The 22,922-nt window shown below is 37.2% G+C and overlaps 1 protein-coding gene across 7 annotated transcripts in view; it reads right to left on the reverse strand.

Moving 5' to 3' along the window:
* LOC124636297 (beta-arrestin-1) overlaps positions 1-22,922 on the reverse strand; it is a 68,549-nt gene that overhangs the window by 19,137 nt on the left and 26,490 nt on the right. For 3 of the 7 annotated variants that reach the window (XM_047172373.1, XM_047172815.1, XM_047172454.1), the window contains exons 3-5: positions 9,507-9,571; positions 5,231-5,326; positions 4,227-4,287 (exon numbers count right to left, since the gene is read on the reverse strand). In XM_047172373.1, the coding sequence (XP_047028329.1) occupies positions 4,227-4,287; positions 5,231-5,302 (133 nt within the window). In that variant the 5' untranslated portion in view covers positions 5,303-5,326; positions 9,507-9,571. Of the gene's footprint in view, positions 1-4,226; positions 4,288-5,230; positions 5,327-6,171; positions 6,238-9,506; positions 9,572-13,578; positions 13,598-22,922 lie in introns of those variants that run through there. The other 4 variants (XM_047172526.1, XM_047172761.1, XM_047172601.1 and 1 more) reach the window with 3 other exon arrangements.

Genomic DNA, 22,922 nt, shown 5'->3' on the forward strand with positions numbered 1-22,922 from the left:
TAGGCGTGAAACTTTTGAAAAATACATAAGCAAAACCGGAGGTATTAAAAAGCTCTAAAAACTTTAAAGGAAAAGAAAAACTGGATACCCAATATGAAAGACCGACTTTCGAAAACGAAAACAAAAAGATATGATATACTGTCAATAGCAACTACATTCTACGAAAACCTTTACTCCAGCAAGAACCAAATAGTAAACACCGACTTAAATAACACCGACGCGGTTCCACCTATACTAATAGAAGAAATATACAAGGCAATAGAAACACAGAAGAAGGATAAAGCTCCCGGCCCTGATAATATCAGCAACGAATTACTTACAGATTGTAAAAACGAGCTAGTACCACTACTTAAACACATTTTCAACGACATATTGCACACCGAGGAAATTCCTGCACAGTGGACTACATCAACAATAATCCTACTCCATAAAAAGGGGGACAAAGGAGAAATTAACAACTACAGACCAATAAGCCTAATGTCGAACATTACAAAATTTTTGCAAAAATTGTCCTAAGGCGAATAACCAAAACTCTTGATGAAAACCAGCCCAAGGAACAGGCTGGCTTCCGGTCAGGCTATTCAACATTGGACCATATACTAACGGTAAGACAACTTTTTGAAAAAGCCAAAGAGTTTAAAGTGCCCTTCTACTGTTGCTTCATCGATTTCAACAAGGCATTTGACTCAATAGAACATAACAGTATCTGGCAATGTCTGAAGAAACAAGGAGTCGACCAGAAATACATTAGGATTTTAAAAAAAGCATTTACACTAACAGTACAGCAAGAATAAAACTAGAGAAACAAGGGAAACAAATAAACATAAACAGAGGCGTACGCCAGGGAGATCCACTGTCACCTAAATTATTCACAGCTGTACTGGAAGATATCTTTCGGAGACTGGAATGGGACCACTACGGACTTAACATAAATGGCGAAAATCTTACACACTTGAGGTTCGCTGATGACATAATAATACTGGCAAGGAGCAAAGACCAACTACAATACATGATCACTGATCTGGATAGAGAAAGCCGCAAGGTAGGTCTGACGATGAACACTTCAAAAACCAAAGCTATGACAAACGCATTGGAAGACAATATTCTTTTAAACGGCGAACCAGTAGAGTTTGTAAAAGAATACACTTACTTGGGCCAACAAATCTCGGTCACTGATATAATGATAAAAGAAATCGACACAAGGATTGGAAATGCATGGAAACGCTACTGGGGGTTTAAGGAAATAATGAAGAATACAGAAATCAAAACGTACGTGAAAACAAAACTGTATAACACTTGTATACTCCCAGTCTTGACATATGGCTGCGAGACATGGGCTCTCACCAAAGCGCAATATAAGAAACTTGAAACGTGTCAGACGGCAATGCAAAGAAGCATGCTAAATATAAGAAAATCTGATAGAATAAGAAACACCACTATCCGAAGGCGCATGAAAATTGAGAATGTCACAACTAGAATAAGGAAACTAAAGTGGAAATGGTCCGGCCACATAGTCAGAGGCAATGACAAGTGGAACAAAAACATAATATCTTGGTACCCTAGGGACAAGAAAAGAAATCGAGGAAGACAGTACCGAAGATGGGATGACGAAATTAAAAGCATAGCAGGGAATATATGGACTAGAAGAGCCCAAAACAGAGCAGAGTGGAAGGAAATGGAGGAGGCCTTTGCCAAAGTTGGGCAAACAGACCAGGTCGTTGGTGTCATCAACTCGTCAGAGTTGTTAGATTAAGATTGAGTACTGTAAACAAGGTCTGAATAAAGGCTATTTTTATTTTTATTTTATTTTTTATTTTATTTAATATATGCTTAGGTTTATGTGATCATGAATTTTAAAATATTCCAATAGCGTTTCAATAAAAATAAATGGAAAAATCCGCTCGCGGTTTCTTCATCTTTTCTGGTTTATTCTGCGCTCTTTGAGTCCAATCTAACAAAAAGTTAAAGCACCGAAGTAGCAAAAACAACTGACGCTCTACGCTGACGATTTCTAAGCTGTTCAGGAGGTGGAGGACTTTTGTGTCCCAAATAATTTCGCTTTTGTGTCCTCAAAACTCAAAAAATTTGGCGCTCGCTACGCTCGAGACTTTTTCACTTTAGGCCGGTTTTATAAACTCGTTTTGGTACTTTACTGTTCTAAATCTTAAAAATTTTGCGCTCGCTGCGCTCGCGGCTTTTTTACTTGACACTGGTTTCTATAAAACTAGTTAGCGCTTTATAACTTTGCAGTGGTATGACTCCGGTTTCTTTATGTTAAACCTAGCAAAAAGCACCATGAATGATTTCTACACAATTTTTAAGTACTTCAATTACAATTTTAGTCCGTGATTATATTGTCTCGTTTTTTTGGGGGGGTGCCACCCGATGGGTGCGCCTCTGATATAGTACCTACCCGAACGAATGAACCGATTCTAATTTAGTATTTTTTTTGTATTACAGGTGTTTTACGGGCGAGTTTCATGAAAATCAATTGAGCCGTTTAAAAGTTACAGAGGTTTTACGCTTTAAAGTCGCTGTCAGATAAACTTGTTAGGTCAACATTAAACTCTTCGGTACATAGCGGGTTGCAAAAATAATCTAGTAACTGACAGAAATATCATTAAGTTCACAATCATTAGGGGCGGCAAAAATTGAATGGCCTACTAGCGGCAAATTTGTAAATCCGCCACTGGGCGAGCGAATTGATGAGTGCAAACATTTCACAACGGCCATTGTTGTCTTGTAGAAAGAATTGGGATACTGACTGCTTAAGTCTTGTTGCTTTGGATATTCATTGCTCGTTTATCACTAGCGTTGTAATTACTACCATCTAATTTTCCTCGTAGATAGTAAATGCCATCACTATTAATAGTGCAGTTTAAGGACGTAGGCGTACTTCTTGTTATTTTCCTTATTGATGGGGTCAGCTTTCTTTAAGTAACATTTTCTTCTAATTCACCCCATTAAGATATCTCTATCAGATACCTGGCATTCCATCATGTCTTTTGTCAGCGTACAAATTAATTTAAACAATCTAACATTGGAACAAGTGTAACATTATGCGCGCCCTAATAACTCGTATTAACTGTACATCCATCTAACCCCAACTAGGTTAGCATCACAATTAGCGATTCGATTTAGTGTTGTATTACCATAATTACACGCTTTGATCCAAATCGTCTGGTAACGGCGGTAATTCTGATCCGCGATAACATCTCAATATGATTACTACGGATCGCTACCTTCCGAATCATGAGATACTTCATTCCTTAAGTCTGTATTCTAGAGAATTCCATGCAAAGAAAAGAGTTTTTCATAGCGTTTATAGCGTTTTTGTTTCGAGTTAATTCAAGGTACGTACCCACATAAGTAATCGGAGAATGCCTTATTATCATAGTTCTTGAATGCGGGTGTTATTCTACAGCTAGTAGAAACAGGAAGCCATTCTATCGTACGTCAGTGACGGAAGGTAAATAACCTCATATCGCAGGAAAACTCCGTGGAAAATTAACTCGCATCATTTACGTTATTTGTATTTACCCCAATAACTGGAACTCAGCTTCTTTAAACGCTAGTTGTAAACACTTTACTCATAGTAAACTAGCATATCTGCTGAGTCCATTCAGTAAACTATATTACAGACGTCACGATGAATCATTGATAAATAATTGCATTGATCAAACGTGTGTTTATCATATAAATAGCGTGATCTATACGTACTTATGGTATGAGGGCGTGGTGTGGCAGATAGCTGCGAGCGTGAGCGATATATGATTTCAATATTAATTAAGCCACGACAGTGTTTGGCACGCAATAATTGCTCTCTAATATATCCGGATATTTAATACAATTACAGCGCACAGCAATTCACATAATGAACATCTAATTGTTTCAGGCGTTTTTATTCTGAAAATATGCATTGACTAAGTATAATGCAGTGAAACTTCAGAGTCGCTCTAGTCATAAATAGTGGAAATAAAACTGATATCTAATTGCAGTGCGACCCAAGTGAACTGCTAGATAACTTCCAAGTTAAATTACAGCGAATAGAACTTAGGTGGGATTGGCAATTTATTATACAAAGAGATTCCACTCCCTTTACGACTAGACTGCGGTCGACTTGAAACAACTTGATCCAAGTGTTCAAATAGTCTGCAACATTGATCAATTGGAGCAGTTTTCATCGTCCAGGAGCTCAACATTATAAAGAAAAATATGCGACTTACCAATCGGGTCTACATGTGTGATGTGGTCTACGAAGTCTCTTTTCCCTAAGTATACTGTGATCTGAAAAAGACAAAGAATAAAATTAGCTCTGTAAACCCGACCTCAAATCTAGAATTAATTATTTTTAAGTCTCGCTTGGCAGACTAAGGCAAATTAAGTAAAAGAAATGTTTCGGAAGTTGTCACAGCATTTGGCACAGTTGGCGACTTGGCAAGGCACGCGGAGCGCTGCGATATAAAATGATCGGTCACAGATCGCGCGTCTCGTTGCAATAAAACGTTCTGACGTCAGCATCGGGTTGCAGAGAATACGCGATGGGCTTAGAACATTGATATGCATATACAATGCACCGGATAACACATTAGGAATCCATAGAGCTGCATGCTTAGTGCAGCTCTCGTTTGGCAAAAGACGAAGTACACAAGAAGTTAAAAGCGTGGCTACGTATGTACCATGGCGTCTTCCATTTTGATAACCTACATTTCTAAAAGTAAGCGCAAAAGAAGATAACACCAAGATTCTTATGAATTTTTATGACGTAAATCTGGAATGAACATTTCTGCGAAAGTGACAATTCGCATTTTTATTGCTTCTTTAAATGTCAAAACATAAGGTCACTGAATCCGAGTTAGCACAAGGGAACGATGATTAAAAAGCACTGATTCTGATTAAAAAACGCTCTTCAACTTGAAAGGTAATAAAAGATAATGAAACCTCTCTTCTTGAAATCAATTTAAAGGCAGCCATCGATTCAAATCGGTTCAATTGTTTTGGCTAAATTGCTGTTCTGTCTAACGTGAAAGGTTGATTTATAAAGGGTTGTGACCGGTTGAAGTTATAGTTTCAACACGACATTTGTGGACTTTATGGGATACTAAAAGGGTAGTAAAGAAAGGCCTTCGATGAGCCAATTTTATGGTCCAATCCATAGATGCGGCATGTCATGTTGGGCTGTACTATCGTGAATTGCGGGTGATGTTGTATAATCAGCATGAGAGCATACCTTGCCATTCGGCGAGCTCTTCTTGAAGACTCGCGTGGCCTGTCGCTGTTTGTTGCTGCCGGCGTCTTCCATTCTGCCGCCGCGCCCTCCTCAACACTGGAAAATATGCATACATTTATGTCAAAGAAAGTTCTTACTATTATCGAGTCCTCCGGAACTAGGTCATCGCTAAGTTAAAGTTATGAAGTAAATGACCGATAGAGCTATTTGAAGGACTTTAAATGATTCAACTATGTATAAACCTGACAATATTTTAGGAAATATTTAAAAAAATCCTATATATGCACACTATATATAACATGACACGTGTAATGAATATGACTACAACTTACTACGAAGCGTGCTATTAAAGTAGGTATATTATTAAGTATCAATGACTTATCAGGAAGTTATAAAGGATAAATCAATATTATGGGTGACGACACAAAACCCGCTCAGATTTATGAATCAACGACAACTATTGCTCAACACAATAGATTTTTCGTTTCAAAGCTGATTAAGACGAAGAAAAGTTGTAATTTGAGCTTCCAAAATAAGAACTTGGGACTAGAATCGCTTGTAAGAAGTTCTGCAAGCAGAAAGCATAACGGTAAATAGATTTAGACGAGTTTGTCACCAAGAAACGGTGCGAATTTAAAAGAAAAACAGAAGAAAGTCCGAAGTTTGCCGTTGGGGAATAAACATTAGACGAGGGAAATTCTCTTGAAATATAACCGAGCACTTTTCTTAACAAACCGGGACTTGGGACTGTCGGCACAGATTGAGAGATTGTGAACGGGTAACAATGTGAATTTGACTGATAGTTATATGAATATTAAATATTAATAATGCATGTTACTTCAGGAATGATGGAAGCTATACTATGTACTTCTCTAGCTTAAATTGCACTCTGGGTAAAAGAGAGAGTTTTCTGAATTAGCAGTAAGGATTCAATAACTCACGTTTGACTTTATTTTAAAGATAAAAGGTCAAAAGTTAAATAATCTTGGAAAATCCCAGATCTTGGAAACTATGCTAACCGTCCAAGTTCAGCTAATATACTGATGCACTCTGTCGCAGCGAGCTCGTATATGTACTTATGACTTCGAAGCGTATTTCTGCTAACTTAGTCACTCTTTGCTCGTTTCGACTCTGTGTTGCGTAATTATAGTTCTTCTATGTACGTTCTAAGCTACTTTAGAAGAAGATCAGTTTCCTTTGAGGCTCTTTGATTAAAATTAACTAAGTACAAAGCACCTTGGATATTGGTAAAGTAAAATATGAACATTATACGGAGGAAACTACATAGAGAGAACTTTCAAGCTCAATAGTTTCAATCCACTACAGATATTGTACGTTAAACACAGCTACTATTAAGCAGCGATCAATTACTGTGTCTTGAATTCTTATTTATTTAGAACAAACATAAGAACACAAGTTATGAAGTTATCCAATAAATCAGAAACAAACAAGACCGTAATTCTATTTATTACGTAAACGAGTAAAAGGTAGTGTAACTTATAAAATAATTTGTCCACTCAGTCTCCTACTGTGCTTACGTACATTTACCGGCACCCCATATAGAAAATTACCATAAAATGATAGTATTAACACGACACATCCTGCACCGTTGGTAAACAGCTATTGCTGAACGGGTTACGAGGCCTCATAATGACCAACACTACTAGAAGGATGTACCTCAAGGGCAATTTTAAAATGATTAAGGTCTTGCGATGTATGGAAAGACAACGGAACCTTTGCGAATTGATGGAAGGCTGGTTTAGCAATGGATAAAGAAGATATCAATTGGATGTTTGTTTAGCTTTTTAATTTTGTGGAAATCTATCGAAATCTGCTACATAAATTCTTTAAATAAAATTGTATGTATTGGGAAGAAGTGTACTTTATTGTACTATACAATTAAAACCACCTGTTCCCAATTCAAGAACAAATCATTGTAAACAAAGATATGTACCTCTTTCCACACATGGCTGTACATCTGACAAAGTCACTTGAACATTTTCCTCCACGTAATCCACATGATACGCCATTATTTGATATGACAACGATACCCCGCGGGGACTCGGAGCGCAGACATCTTTAATATTGCGAATATTTCTCCCCCGTACATTACATTATATAGTCATTACATAATATCATGCCCGTGAGTATCGGGGAAACAATTTGACTGTAAGCAATACGGGAAATCTATCGAATACCTTTTAAGGACTAACCTTTACCCAATTGGGTTTAGATACCGACATAAATAGTCCTAGTATATCCTGCGGATTACCTGTCCAGTTTATAAACTCCCTGTGAGCCAAATTTCTTCCGAATCCGTTTACCCGGTACATTTACCTGGCTCTTTATGTGCTTTACTAAGTACGTTTACAAAATAAATCAATAATTTCCAAGGATTTCAATTTACGCAACACACCTGTACATTTTGTTCTAACATGCTTAGACGCAAAATTGGAACTAACTTCGTTCGAATTTCATTACATAAAGGGTCTGTTCGGTTAATTTGCAATACTGTAAATGTCACAGAGACGGGTACGCCTGGATAACTAGATCATGTAATACTTTGAACAGGTGTCAACATCAGTTAAGTTCCCAGGGTCGTGTTACAGTATCGTGCCGCTTAAAGGGAACGAAACCACGAAGCGTTACTTCACTCGAGACCGAGGTGTCGATGTTTCAGACTTTAGATCTAGTAAGTAGTGTTTTGTTATTATCGAAGCCATTTTTGTATTGGTAGAACGATATTGGAGAAGAAACAAAAGCGATACGGTTTTCTAAACTATATTTTCGCAATATTTTCATAGATTGTTCTGTATTCTTGAATTGGTATATAGCTGAGTATTGCATGCAAAAGACCTGCTAGATAGATTAATTATTTTTGCAAGGCAAGAATATAAGAAGGATCAGTAAATGCACGTTTATTCCCATTATAACCGACTTCCCAAAAAGGGGGAGATTCTTACACCATGAATTAATGAACTCAATATTAATATCTATTAAATGAGTGCCGTTAGTAACACAGCTTATAAAACCATTGTTCTTCATAACAAAACATGTAATATAGAAAGATGATTTCATTCTTACGAGGTGCTTAGAGAAAATTGAACATCTAGCTATGAACATTAAGAAAGACGAACATTTCATTTCTACTCTTATTATACTGTAAATGCGAAAGTTAGTCGGTCTGTGGATTTAAGTTAATCTAGTCGAGATCCAGATTAAAATCTACCCTAGGTTTTATAAGTAAAGGATGCATTAAGTGAAAACATGACTTTGGGCAGACTTTATAATATAATAAACCTGGACTCTGGACGTTGGATCCCTCGGGTCTCACGTGATACCGCGGGCGGAAGCTAGTGGACTACATAAAAAGTTCCCATAACGTTTGCCAAAACACAACGAAAACAATCGAAGATCAGTTTCTGGGTTTTTATCTTGAGACGTCACAGGACGGATTTTCCGAGATATATGATTGACGGATGGACAGACGCGGATACGAAGAGAGGAGACGTAATGTCATGAAATCCCCGAATATTTAACCCTATCCAAATTCTAATGTCATCGTCAATTCATATTATTGTTTTGATGCCTATTTTCGTTCAACTAATTATGAATTAACTTTCGTAATTATCAGAAACTCGCGTGGTGCTACATGGGCGGTGCCTATTCTTATCGCTATCATATATCATAGCTATAAAAGTTCGTCTGAACACCTACTTGAAAGATTGATGTACATATGTTGTGTTCATTACTTATTCAATAGAGCTCGTAATAAAAGTATGGGAGTACCGACGTCTTCGCTCAACCTTGAACATCTCACTTCATTACAAATTGTAATACCTCGCGGAACGTATAGTACTTTAATGTATTTCATGTACAATATTATGTGAGGCAATAACATATTATATTATATGAATGAAGGGTTCGTTACCAATGAATGCTACGTGACTTACGGATTACTTCGAATACTTAAATCCTGAAAATTTTCTAACAAAAATAAAACCAAGAAAGCCAAGATTGTGATTTTATTATACGGGGTCAATCATGCGGATCAAATGTCTACAAGAAACATTATTGCTTCAAATTGAAGGAAGGCCATGAGATCAATTCACTGGGATTTCAACGAAAAACTTTATTGAAAAGAATTTAGAGGAGTTTTGATTTCATTCAAGTGAAATCGGATTTGGTCAGAAAATACACTAAGAGGTTTGGTCTACTTGTGGAGAAATATTTTCCTTAATAGGGTTAGTTCGTAAATAGTTTTCGGTGAACTCACATGGACCCCTGTGTGGCTCCAGGGTGCGCGTTCCCGCTACACCCTAACTGCGCTGCCACGCCGCCCTGCAACAACACATATACCTTTGTAGTAATCTGATTACCGCGAGTAGTGCTCCTGACGACCCACCGCTAATGGAATCAACATCAACCATAAAAGCTACCTAAACGTATTCCCACAAAACACACTTGCTACTTGACAAAATACGTTTGCGTACAATATGGCCTCTAACGCTAAATAATCGGGGATCGAGAGCGCCATCCGCCGTGCACCGGTCGCTACGCACAAGTTCAATGCTTTTGTTGTCGATAGCCATTGTTATTGGAAATGTTTCCTATATTTTTCCAAAGCTTGAATAAAAAACAAAGCTTACGTCCCGACAGAGTTAAAACATGTTGAACAATGAACGGTGTGCACGTCAAATATGTTTTTCCCAATATTCTGCACGGCCGAGATAGGTAAACATTAAACAATGGTGTTTAATACCATTGAACGTAAAATTAAGTAACAACAGACGTCAAACAACACTGAAATAAACTTTAAGTCGTCGCTCGTCTCCTGTAAATAAATAATAGAGATATTGTGCCTGTATTTCAACACTTCGCTGAACTTATAAAGACAATTAACCTTCAGTCTCTTCACACTAAACTTCCGAATAGGCTCCGCTAATAAATACTCTACAGCCTTAATAACATTGTTTGTGTTAATTTTATCCTTTTAGTATAATAGGCTACTTCTAAACAAAGGTACGCCACTCATAATTTCGCGGGTTCTCCCAGCGGAGATGCGAAAGAGGATAATGAGATATCACGTCATACATTTTACATTAACTGGCACTCGCATTTATTAACACGTGTACGTTGACCCTTCTACATGTGTTCAGTTGTCTAGGAACATTTCACAAGTTAATTTTACTTCATTATGCTTTTGTTAGACCGCAATCATATGATATACCTTAACTAGTTTTATTTCGTGCTATACGTCCTTCACATACTGACATCTAAACATTCGGTATATCTGGTTACTGAGAAACCACAACATATGGAAAATGTTACAAGTCGAGTGACGTCAGATATCCGGAATCGAGCCCGAGGCGCACCTTTCCGTTACATGTGGGAGTATTGGAACCTACACTTGGCGATGTCGATATAGGTGCAAACATTTTAAACGTTTCTATATATTTCTTAAACTGTTTTTACAAAGGGAAACCAGCTACAAAGATGAATAAGTACGCAATTAGACTACGAAGGCTTATGGCTTTAATATTCTACTTATACAGTTACTAGAACAATAGTACTTTGTTTTGTGCGAGAGAAAAAGGGAGACAAATTTTTAATTATTCAGCACTGACCCTTTATTTTCCGCTCTTAATATCAAGTGTCAATTAAAATAGAACATTAATTTATAAATTGGATGGGGTAGAAAGAAAGTAAAATACTTCGTAAGTAGGCCGGGCCCGTAACTTTCCACGAAAGAAATCGCTATTTTTCTCAATCAAGCCTTTTTACGTTGACGAAGGACGAAAGTTACGAGAAAAGCCATGCATAATATCCTTGATGAGGATACATCGTGTAGCTTTATAGATCGTAAACTTAGTATAGATAGATCTCTATTGTAGTAGGTGCTCAGACTGAAACTACCAATTTCGGCATTATTGGTCAACATCAGACAGTTATGCAAGTTAATGGAACCGGCACGTGTAGCCGGGTCCCCTATACTCGTAAATGAATCTCACTCGTTATTTGGGGTCGAGTGAGTACCAACAAGTGTAATCTGCCCGATTACACTCACTGATCAAAATCATGAACACACACATGCACAATTTTATTTAGTGCTCCGAAATAACAATGGATATAAGAAATACTTTTCAGCTACGGTTAACAAAAGACATTTTCTTCACAAAGCCTGAAACCGAGATGAACAAAGATGATTGATTTTGCTGAATTTTGGTAGAAGTGCTAGTCATTGTATCGACTGTTGTTAGACGTTTTCCAATCGAAAGAGGCTACAAAATGGAAGTGTCTAAATTATTCGATTGATAAGTAACAAGCGAAACTCAAACAGAAGATCCTAATAATAGCATTCAGACAATCGTATTAAACCAGAACCACTAATTGAACGAACAAACTATCCATTACAAGAGAAGTTTTCAAGAACAGTTATGTACAATAAGAAAACTCGTTAGCAAACTTTGTTAAGCGATACGTTATAGGAAAACGAGAGCTGTTAAAGCTTGCTAGTTTCAAGGGTATTCTTTTATTTGAAGCGATGAAGTTTCTTTTATGTCAGCATCATTAGAAGAATGGCGATATTCCCTCATATAATTTACACAAAGCAGTTTAATAAGTCGTTATAAAGGAGCATTGGACGTTATGACAGAGTCAACGGACCGAAGAACGTTTTGTAAACACTAACTCCTGTCATTTATGTTATGCCTCCATGATATTAACATAGGTAAGTACAAGAAACTCATAAATATTTCTACGCCTTAACTGTACTTACATAATGTCTTTGAAATATTTATGGACGATACTTTTTCTGACAACATTCCCTCAGGCCCAAAACACGTCAATTTGAAAGTAACTTAGTCTTCAATATAAACAGTTGAAAAAACCGAACTAACAGTAACCTGTGCATGTGGGAAATAGGCACTTGATAGGAATTGACACTGCCATGATTACCGAGATCCGGGCTCCATTTGGCATTGAACCGATGACGGGGGATCGTATAATCGAATTGGCAACCATCCGTCCCAACGCACGGTCACCAACCAACACGACAGAGCGAGACTTCTGAAACTTTCGCATTTCGTTCGCCAAAGGTAAATCCCAAATCGAATTCGCATTATGAATTCTAGACTCGGATATTCGGGTGACCTTGACCGGTGATAACTCGATTGATATTGAAGATAAGATAATTTCGTGAAAGCCTTGCTAACCAGGTGAAATTCTACGAAGTCTAGGATTCTGTTTTGGAGGTCAGCTTTTATGAAGCTAGTTTTCTGAGTAGACATTAGGTGTACTACATAATTGGTTCTGCTTATTGCCACGCTAAAAGTCAAAGTCAAAGGTTTTTATTTAATGTAGATAGACCTATTACAAGGTCTTACGAAACTACCACGGACAAGTGACGTATATCCTTTGAAAAAGTACTGTTGTGATATTCCTCAACCATTCACATAGAAAACTTAAGATGACATAAGAAATCCGTGTTAGAACATTTCCTGTCATCATTATGTACCGTACCGCACCAGGTCGAGACTGACCGTCATTGCCTTGTTTACTTTTCCATTTATATCTCATTCCCTCAGATTGTATAGCTTTCTACCGACCCTTGCTTGATTGAAGCTTCTACGTTTTACCTTGCTTCCTTTTATTGTTAAATCGTTATAGCAATTCTGATAAGACTTTGTAGGTACTATTTAGTATGAAAACTCAATGTAACAACACCTGTAGCAAATATTAGCACAGTTGAAAAATAAACATTAGTTGTAATGGTGACCATAGAACGCGAAAACAGATAACGTAAAGATAAGATAAACATCAAACACCCAACGCGAGTACATTCCAATGAAGCGGAGATTTACTTAACCATTGACGTCAAATTAATGATATTCCAATAAACTCTATCGTTCGCTCCAGTTTAATTCATAGATTAAAATAGCTTGCTGCAATTTAAGATATAGAATCTGTATACTCTCTATGCATAACATAAATATTAAAGACACGCTCGTGTTCATCAGACACATTTCTGACATACCAAACAAATCTGCGAAATATTGCGTGTGCTTTCCGATCGGAATGTGGATCAAATATATGCCCAGGCATTATTTCATTACGTTCGGAAACGAAAACACACAACTCCAGTTTGACAAATATTTGCTACGCATGAACGCCACAGATGAAAATAGATTGTAATACAACGTCGTAATCGTGAAAAGTTATAAAACATGAAATCCACGGTAGATACCTATGTTCTAAGAATCGTAAAAGGTGTACTATTTGGAGAACATGCGCGGTGTACGTTAAACAAAAACATTTACACTATTAATTACAAATGTTTACGTGCTTACTGTGCGAATTACGGCGCCCGCGCCGGTGTCCGTGACTAACGACTGGCAATAAATTGATGAGAAAAATTCCGCAGGGTGGCGTCGGAAAACATCCATCTCATTGTGCCGGTGAACCGTTTTTAATACAGTCTGTAGATGCGCACGTCTCCGGCAGCGCGGAGGGTGTCGCCCAGGTGAGGGTGGCCGGCGGGAGGGATATGCCTCCCAGACATTTTCAATAAACAACACTTCCTCTCGTTCCACGACTGCAAACAAAGCCTCATCGACGCGTAATTATGTCAATATTCTCTATACAAACTGCGGGAGCGTGACAGATCACCCTCCTTCCCTTTGCGCTAAGTAATGTCATCAGAACTGCGGCTTGAGTGGCAATGACTTTACCAGCGACTGACGGAAATGTCGATCACGAGAGTTGTCAAAGAATCATTGTTTTTATCGTTATCGTTTTCATCGAAAATACATGTATAGCTTAATCGATTTACGATCTTTATCGATACTATAAAACATAGCTGTTCTAACAACTTCTATCACGTTTCCGCGACACAAAACCTTATCTCACGGAAGTGTCAAAGCATTAAGAGGGTTAAAGTCAAAGGTGTGTGCGCATTCTCCTACATTCCGCTGATAACTCTATTACGTACGAGTGCCGACCGATAGCACATTTCCAGCTCGTATCGATATCTCTATCCAATGCAACACGGGAGAATTTTACTTAGAATTCAGTTGGGAATAACATTTAAAATACCAAACAAGGATTATGTATTTTTTTTTTTTATCTAGGTGTTGATTGTTGTAGTGCCTAAGCGAATAACATGTATAATTTAAAAGTTCATGTTGGTTTTCGTCGCCCCCAGCTGAGTAAGCTTGTTTGTTCATAACATATGTATGCTTATGCCGAGGAAAGTGAGGACCAAATTCATTAGCTACTCATGTTCAAAGTTGTGCATAACCACTGAATTCATTTAGAGGTCAGGTTTACCTTCCTTCTTTATAGGTATTACATCTACGACGTCGATATTTTATAGCCTTGGTTTTTCTCTATCGAAAATAAAATACAAATAAATTGTATATTAATCGGTCGAAAGGTCACGTCTTATTAGTGATTAATGACGTAAACATTGTGGTATGTTTGGAGTAATTTTATAATAATTTTACACTTAGTCGGTTTATAACAGGAAAATTCGATAAATTTCCTGTTTTCGTGAACGTAATAAGATATTTCTTATCAATATTTAATTGTAAAAACCAAAACTAACGTCAATTTCGTCCGCACTATATGTATAGAGACTGCCCTCGAACGCTCCCTTCTTCGTGTTCCAAATATGAATGGTAATAGGTATTATTTAGGTGTCGCATTATCTCCGTCATTACGGTGGGGTTGGCGGGGCAAGTCGCAAGTGTCAGCTACGTGTCAAGAGCGGCTTGAATACGGGTCAGGTCCGAACTACGTCATAACAAGCACGTTTGCGAGACTCGCCGAGCCACGTGCCAGCCGACGTCTAAATTCATTCAAATGTTTCCCTCACATTTTTTTACGAAAACCTCCCGAAACCTTCAATAACAGCTGAAATAAAGCAGGAAAACCAGTTGAAAACACGTTTCCTTGAAATGTTTAGAGTGACTCGTAACTTTTTCGTAGGATTTCGCCTTATTGAGACCGTTTCTATGTAAGCCTGGGTTGGAATTCGTATTGTATTTGTAAACAATATGTTAGCGTTAAAATAGCCCAGAGGTTGAAGGAAATGTTATGGTACGAAGAAATCTTTGAAGTAAAAACTTTCAAAACATTGGATAAACCTTTACAAAATTGTTATGGACCGATCTGTGAAACTGCAAACTTAGCAGCGACGTAGGTGCAAACCAAACATTTGCCATGCTATTGTAGTAGCACGTAAGCTAAACGCTCTCGGGCGTATTGTGGCGCATGTGTGCCGAGAGGTCACGAGGTGTAGCCGACACCTCTCACAACACTCCAACTCTCGCATCTGAAATAGGTTACCGACGAACTAGAAGCACAACTAGTGCGATCGACGCTTCCAGCTGTGTGAATCCATTTGTAATACTTTATTCTGGAGAACTAGAATATATTTCAGAGCTCAAGTTCAAAACCTTTTGTGTCCCTCTTGTTTATATTTTCGGTAAACCCGTAGAGTATTTAGGAAACGTGGGTGAGCTAGCACTTGCCCAATGAGGCGTATTCTAGTAACGACTTCTTCCGCAACCGAAATTGTTTCTGCTCAAATACCTCACATCTCAAGCGACGAAGCATCAGTACTTTCGCACCAAGGTTTTAAGGAAGTTTTTGAAGTACTATTTGACGGAGTACAAGATCGGCTGCTTCCGACAGCGAATTAAATTTTATTACCAAAAGGTTGATTGGCAAAAACGCAACTTTGTGGTTTCCCGTGGGTGTTTCAAATAGCGCTTTATGGCCACTCCAGGTCCAAAGCGGGCCAGTATAGTAGCATTGTACGCGTTGATGTCCAAGGTTCAATACTTATCTCATTCTTTGTAAAGCAATAATAACGTTATGGCTATCATAAAAAAGTGCGAAATGATGATGAATGAAAAGAAAATATCATGAGATTTATAACGAATGTGTTTCTGGTTTCTGTCAGCCATACTTTCTGAATGTGGTGTTATTATTAGACTAAACGATCGTTCGTATCTCGACTCGTGTCTGAAACATTTTCTCGAGCAATCATTCATAAAAGATAATCCGAAAACCAATAAAAAACTTTATATAAATAAAGGTTAACCTTTCTCTTTATTTTCTTTACACATAACATAAAATATTCGAAAAAATACAGATGAAACAGGCGTCAAACGTTGATTGATGGATCGTGGTTATTTCGTCGGTACAATTCGGTACCTAAAATGTTTTAACAGGCGTAGGCTATGGTATAATGTCAACAACATGGGTGGAAATTGGTTACAGCAGGAAGATGAAAGATAAAAGGGTTAGTACCTAGCGGTTATGTAGAGCCAAGAGGAAACTTCCTGCCGCTTTGATTTAATTTGAAAAATGTTTCACGTCTAATAGGAGCCTTCGGCGCCCGGCAACTAATGTCATTATAATGGTTAATGTGGTGTAGTACATTGAAATAGCTAGTTAGTAAGTTTGTTACAGGCTATCATTACTGCCTTTGCTGTAGCACTATGAATTAAATTGTTCCTTAATTTGTAATAGGAATGCAAATTAGCTATTATTCATATTATTTGCAAAAATCTAGCTGAGTCTTAAACTCTAAAGTACACAATTCCGTTATCGTAATTACAAAACTTTGCTTTTTCACGAACGTGCTTATGGCCTAACGATAGCTAAAGGCATGTTTATTTTACACCTTTATAATACTGCTCCGTTCAGCGCTGAGTTGGGTAAACTTTTTTATCGTGTTCTGAATTAATATTTTCACTTGATACAAACCTGGATTAATGCCAGGCACATTCTGGTACATAATCCCAATCTTCACAGCGACTTATCGAGTCATAAAGACAGATTCTATTTATTATCTTTATATTGAGGCGTTTATTGCTAAACGGATTTTAATTGCTTATTGATCTGGTATAAAGTGGGACGATAAAATTTGGGGCGAACTGAAATTCTTAATCGTCGTGACGGGTTCGCCCAATATTGAACGCCGACATACCGTGGCCTAAATAATGTATTTCATGTTCTCATATAAAATTATTAAGCCGCTTTTCACTTGACAAAATGATGGGTTAATAATTTATTTATTGTTCATGGCGATTGGGTGTACGATATAATAACTACCGTTCATAATAAATGTGAGAACCTCGAACAATTTATAAACATTACTCGTTAATGTATGTAGGTACATACGATAACACGTGAAACATTTACTCATTGGATACATTTAGGAAAAGTTGATTTCGAAATATCGAAAAACATTTTCAGTGATGTATTATACCGCGTTACATACTGTACGCTTTACCATAAACCGATCCATAGACTCACACGAAATCAGCTTGTTTCCTTCAAACTAAATTATTATATAAACAATCCGTGCATCCGACCCATTGTCTAAAGCAGGTTATAAGGCTGGTTACGCACTTGCGGATGCAATACTACGTCACAACTGGCTTGCGCATATCGCTCGCAATTCAGCGTAAATAAACGCACCTCCAACTGTAACCCCGCGAGCATGCAACAGGCTTATATTCATTTGACGTCATTCAAACGCGTCACGCCCGCCGTATACCGTCAAAACTGGGCTTTAGATTCCTGTTCGCTTATATTTTTGAAATTGCAAAGATATTTATTATGTCACTAGATATTTTTTTTGTTAAACGGTATTTGTATGGCGTCATCTTGTTTTATTGAAGAGAAAATGACAATGACTGATAAGAGTTATCTATCGCGTGTTTATGGTTAGTTTGTCAATGGTTTTACTTTGGGATTTGCTTGCTTAGCTAGTCTCGTGTCATTATTGACTTAAGGTTTTGTTAATACTTATGCAATTTCTGTTGGTTTTACAATAATGTAGATGGAACAAAATTGGGTGTAGCATTGTAACGTAGCTTCTTTATTAGAGATTCTGAATAGAAAATTGTAGAAACTAAATAGAATGGTCGATTGTGCGGGCCGGATAAGGGAATTTGTCGTGGGCCGGCCGGCGACCGGAACACATACAATGGACCGTTCCGACGACTGATGGAACGGGACTGCGTTACCTACGTGACTACAGTTCAAGTATTCTTATACGCTATCTGTAACATCCATCTAAATTGTTGCTCGTATCAAAGGAATCGGAACATTTTGTCAGGGTTCAGTAATCATTGATTACATATTTGAAAGATTCATGCGCTATCGATAACATTTTTCCTTTTAGTTTATTTTTCCTCCAGTTATTTTTTTTTAATGTTCGATGACACAATAAACTATTTCATTTTTAATTACAAACCGGTACTTCGCTGGGAAGTGTAACAGCTATACGCAAATGATTTCTTCCTGCAATTTTAACGGATAAACAATTTCATTAAAGGCTCAGCGATAACGGCACTGAATAAAAGTTTACTGTCGCGAGAGATCATTAAAAATGTTCAATGTGTCATAAAACTACGGAGCGTATGTTTAATACCCTCGACGCACGACTCCAGTCGCTGTCACATCGGATACTAGTGAGAACGTTTTAAAACTTCTAGTTTAAAGAATTTCTTTATCAAAGCAGTAAATAAAGGAAAACGAGCACCTATTTACTCAATGATAATATTTGTTTAATTCAGGAGCCGTAAACAGTTTCTAACTAAAACAGTCTTGTTAGGTCTAAACAGCTTCAAATCAGTACAAAAATATCATAAAAACGAATAGTTCTAACGACTAGGTATGTCATTCTAAAATAAATAATAGTTTAAAAAAACTAAAAAACACGCTTTTTATAGAAAAACGAACTAAAAAATAGAAAATAAATTTTAATGAATTTAAATTAAGAAAACAGTGTTAAAAATTTCAATGAATATAAATTAATAATAGTGTGAATACAAAAAAAAAATATTAAAAAAAAAGCGTGGGGTGCATGGTGTCAAAAGTTATAAATATTTTATTGACAGATATGAGTACAGTGATTTTCATTTCGATAATATCTTAAAAAGCACCCCACGCTTTTTTTTAAAATATTTTTTTTTGTATTCGCACCACTTCCAACTTGTATGGAAAGTTGGAAGTTCTCATCAATACAAAGAATATAAGTCCAAACGAGGTATTTTACATATTCAGTTGTCGAGTTCCCTTGAATTTCTCTGGTCTCCATCATCAGGTCAGCTCCAAACCTTCACTGTTGCATAGGTCTTGTCAATACGAATAATTTAAGCCCAAACACGAGGTAGTTTACATATTCAGTTGTCGAGTTCCCTCGACTTTCTCTGGTCTCCATCATCAGGTCAGCTCCAAACCTTCACTGTTGCAAAGGTCTTGTCAATACAAATAATTTAAGCCCAAACACGAGGTAGTTTACATATTCAGTTGTCGAGTTCCCTCGACCCTCTCTGGTCTCCATCATCAGGTCAGCTCCAAATCTTCACAGTTGAATAGTGCTTTTAGGCGTACACATGAGTGTCAAGTTTTTACCCTATGTATGCCTACAACTTTTGAAGGTTGCCCTCGATTTTTCAGGGTCTCCATCATCAGATCCTGACCTGATGACTATGGGACCAACTGGCAGCTATTCCGAGTCGAACAAAAAAGAATAACGTAAATCGGTCTATAAACCTCGGAGTAATCGATGTGTATGTGTAACCTCCTCCTTTTTGGGAAGTCGGTTAAAAATGGAATAATTTTATCAAATTAGTGTATTGTCATCGGTCCTCAATAAATCTACAAAGTTTGAACGAAATCTGGCCGTTTAAAGTGGGTCAAAATCACGCCCAAAGAAGTCGGTTACAAACATACAGGTGAAGCTAATAAAAAGCGTGTAATAATATCATCAAATTCGAATCCACTCAATAATCCTGTATCAAGTCGCGGGAATTAAGAAATGACCGATCGGATCGTACTTGCCGTACTGTGGCATCAAGGAGGTTCCTACCGTTCCCATTGACAGAACGTGCCATATGTTCCACCAACACATTATAGATTACACGAACGAGGTCAGTTTATAAAAGACGTGTTTGTTTGAACTCAAATAGTAATGTATTCTCACGTTCTGAGTAAATTGCCGTCCGTGACGACTGCGCGTTACGAGTGCGGTCCAGCGTGATGTTCTGTTGTGCACTTCTATGCTTCTTCATAATATTATAAGGAAAGTTATTTCGTAACGCCTTTTGCTAAATGGACTGATAGATTTAGAAATAAATTGAAATACCAAGCAAAGAAAGAACATTTACAAAAGTATTTTGATAAATGCAAGGTTGAATGTTTAGCTTTTCTAAGAACACGTGTAGCATTGAACAACATACTTTCCATTGGGTTTTCCAAACCCACACCGCCAGACATCTGGACTATTTAGCTGTTCGTGTTTAGAAACAAGGTCGCAGGTCACGATGGAACTAGACACTGATTTTAATTAACAATTAATGTAACCCCAAACTGTTGACAGCGAACTTCCCCAACTTCGGAGTTCGGACGGAAAACTCCACAGGAACTTCTAAAGTAAATCGTAAATGGATACGCAGGATATGTTAGCTATTAACAAATTAATAAGCCTTCCAATCGTCTGCCACTTGGGGATACAACGACCAAAATTAGTCGTATGTCACCTCCACCGATGCCGTTGGGAATCACAGGCGTGACCATTTTAATATTAATGACTGAGCCATTAATGGTCACTATTGTTTGTACTCAATGTACCTACCAATTAATTCTAACCATTCATTGATTCAAATTACCAAACCACTAAACCTACTCAAATTTTAATTTAGTGCCAGGGCTTCCCCGCAAGGAAAGTGGTAAGTAAATAAGCAACAATATTTGTGTCCGAAGTTTCCTCGTTGCCACGAAACGGGCCAGTCCTAAGATTAGATTCGAGTTTAATGTTCGTTAACCATTTAATGTATTTACGTCATGAGTCATTTCATTATCTTTACGGCTAAACGATGCGGTTAGCGTCAGTGGCGCCCTGAAAACACGTCATCCGTGCGCGTAAAACGTTTTAAACATTTCTGCTTCCACTCGAATCCATATTTGGATGCACTTAAAGGTTATAATATTAAGGAAAACCGTGTTGGTTTTTGCTGATGCCCATCTAATCTACTCCTTTGTCAATACTTAGAACTACGTGACGTAGACTTCATTAGTTTATTTTATCCTCATGTGATCCGTGAATGGCAAACGAATCATCTCATGTATGTGCTTGTTAGCTTAGCTAGATGCACTGCAAGTTTACAATGGTTTCCACTGCAATTTGTTGAAGCATATTTCAACATAAGCGGGTGCGATATATCCAACGTTAAGATTTTATCTCACGCAATTTTGTGCCAATAAATCTGTAGGCTCGTTTCACATCGGCAATCTTTCAATCAAGCCATCAGTTAGAGCACGTGATGGCGCGGCCATAGTGCCCGAACATCTGTTCACTCCATCAACACCTCTACAAGTTAAACTAACGATTTATTTTAAATGTGGAAAATTAGTGGGAACTATAATAAATGGGTTAGATAACTATTGCCCTCTTATTATAAAACGCGGTATCAAATAAGTATCGGCTTTTGTACTACCTTTAATCCAGCTTTAAGTACGACCTTGAAAAAACGTTATTACAAAACGCAGTTTATCGCAAGTCCTATTACTATCTGTAGTACAAAAGATAAACCATCGAGCCCCCTAGTTTAACTGCAGTACTTAGTCGACAAACGTCAAATTCCGACATTATTTACTTTTGAGGTTATTTGTTTTGTGATGAAAAAAACGAAAGTGGATATAAATATGTGTGATTTGGAATACTTGGATGTGTTAGAATACTATTGAGAGTGTCCGGGGACCCAACAGAGTGCGTCATCGAGAAAATCTCTTCAAATTACCTGACGACAATTTTCGATGTAAATATCGATTTACGTTTTTCGAAATAATAGTCAATTGAATGCATGATGATAATCCATGATGATCCAGGATGATGATATGATGCTCAACTGGGCTCGCCATAAAGTAAGTAGCCTTTACAGTGCAAGTAGGTTGCCAAAACATCCTAATTAATTGTATAACCTATAAGAGTGGAAGTTTTTATTATGGATGTTTGTTTATGTTCCACGCATAAACTACCACATGGATTTTGATGAAACTCCGAAAATATATCAGATTATCATACAGTCTACTGTTTATTTACAGATTCAAGACTATTTTGGCGTTTTACACGCCGTATCTCTGCCAGTAATATGCAATGTTTGTAAAAGACTGGAAGCTTGCTAAAATTTACAAAAATGCCAAGATGAGAAAGGGAACAAGATTGTGTGATGAAGAACAGTGTCCAACATGTATCAGTGCGTTTAACTGTATAAATAGACATCGGAATAAAATATAATTTTCTACTTTTATGTTGTTTCATTTTCTTTTGGTAATTTAATGCACACGATATTTTGTGTGTAAGTTATTGTGCACTTAATTTTGAAGAGGTTCTAATGAGATGCACAACGTCTTATTTAATCATTTAAATCGGGATGAAAATAATCCAAGTTATTTCTAACCTAAAAACAAAACATAACTCGGATACGCGCGCTGACGTTCCGTTATACGCGCAAACTCGATAGTTGTTTAAAAGAGAATAATTGGATCATGTATATCGTTAAAAGATACTAGAAATATAAAATTACCTTTAAATAATAAAAAGTAATCTTTTCAACTGCAGAGATATTTTTTTTATTATCATAGTTAATTATTTTTCATCAAAATAGAC

Source organism: Helicoverpa zea, chromosome 1 (assembly GCF_022581195.2).
Source record: "Helicoverpa zea isolate HzStark_Cry1AcR chromosome 1, ilHelZeax1.1, whole genome shotgun sequence".
Lineage (NCBI taxonomy): Eukaryota > Metazoa > Arthropoda > Insecta > Lepidoptera > Noctuidae > Helicoverpa > Helicoverpa zea.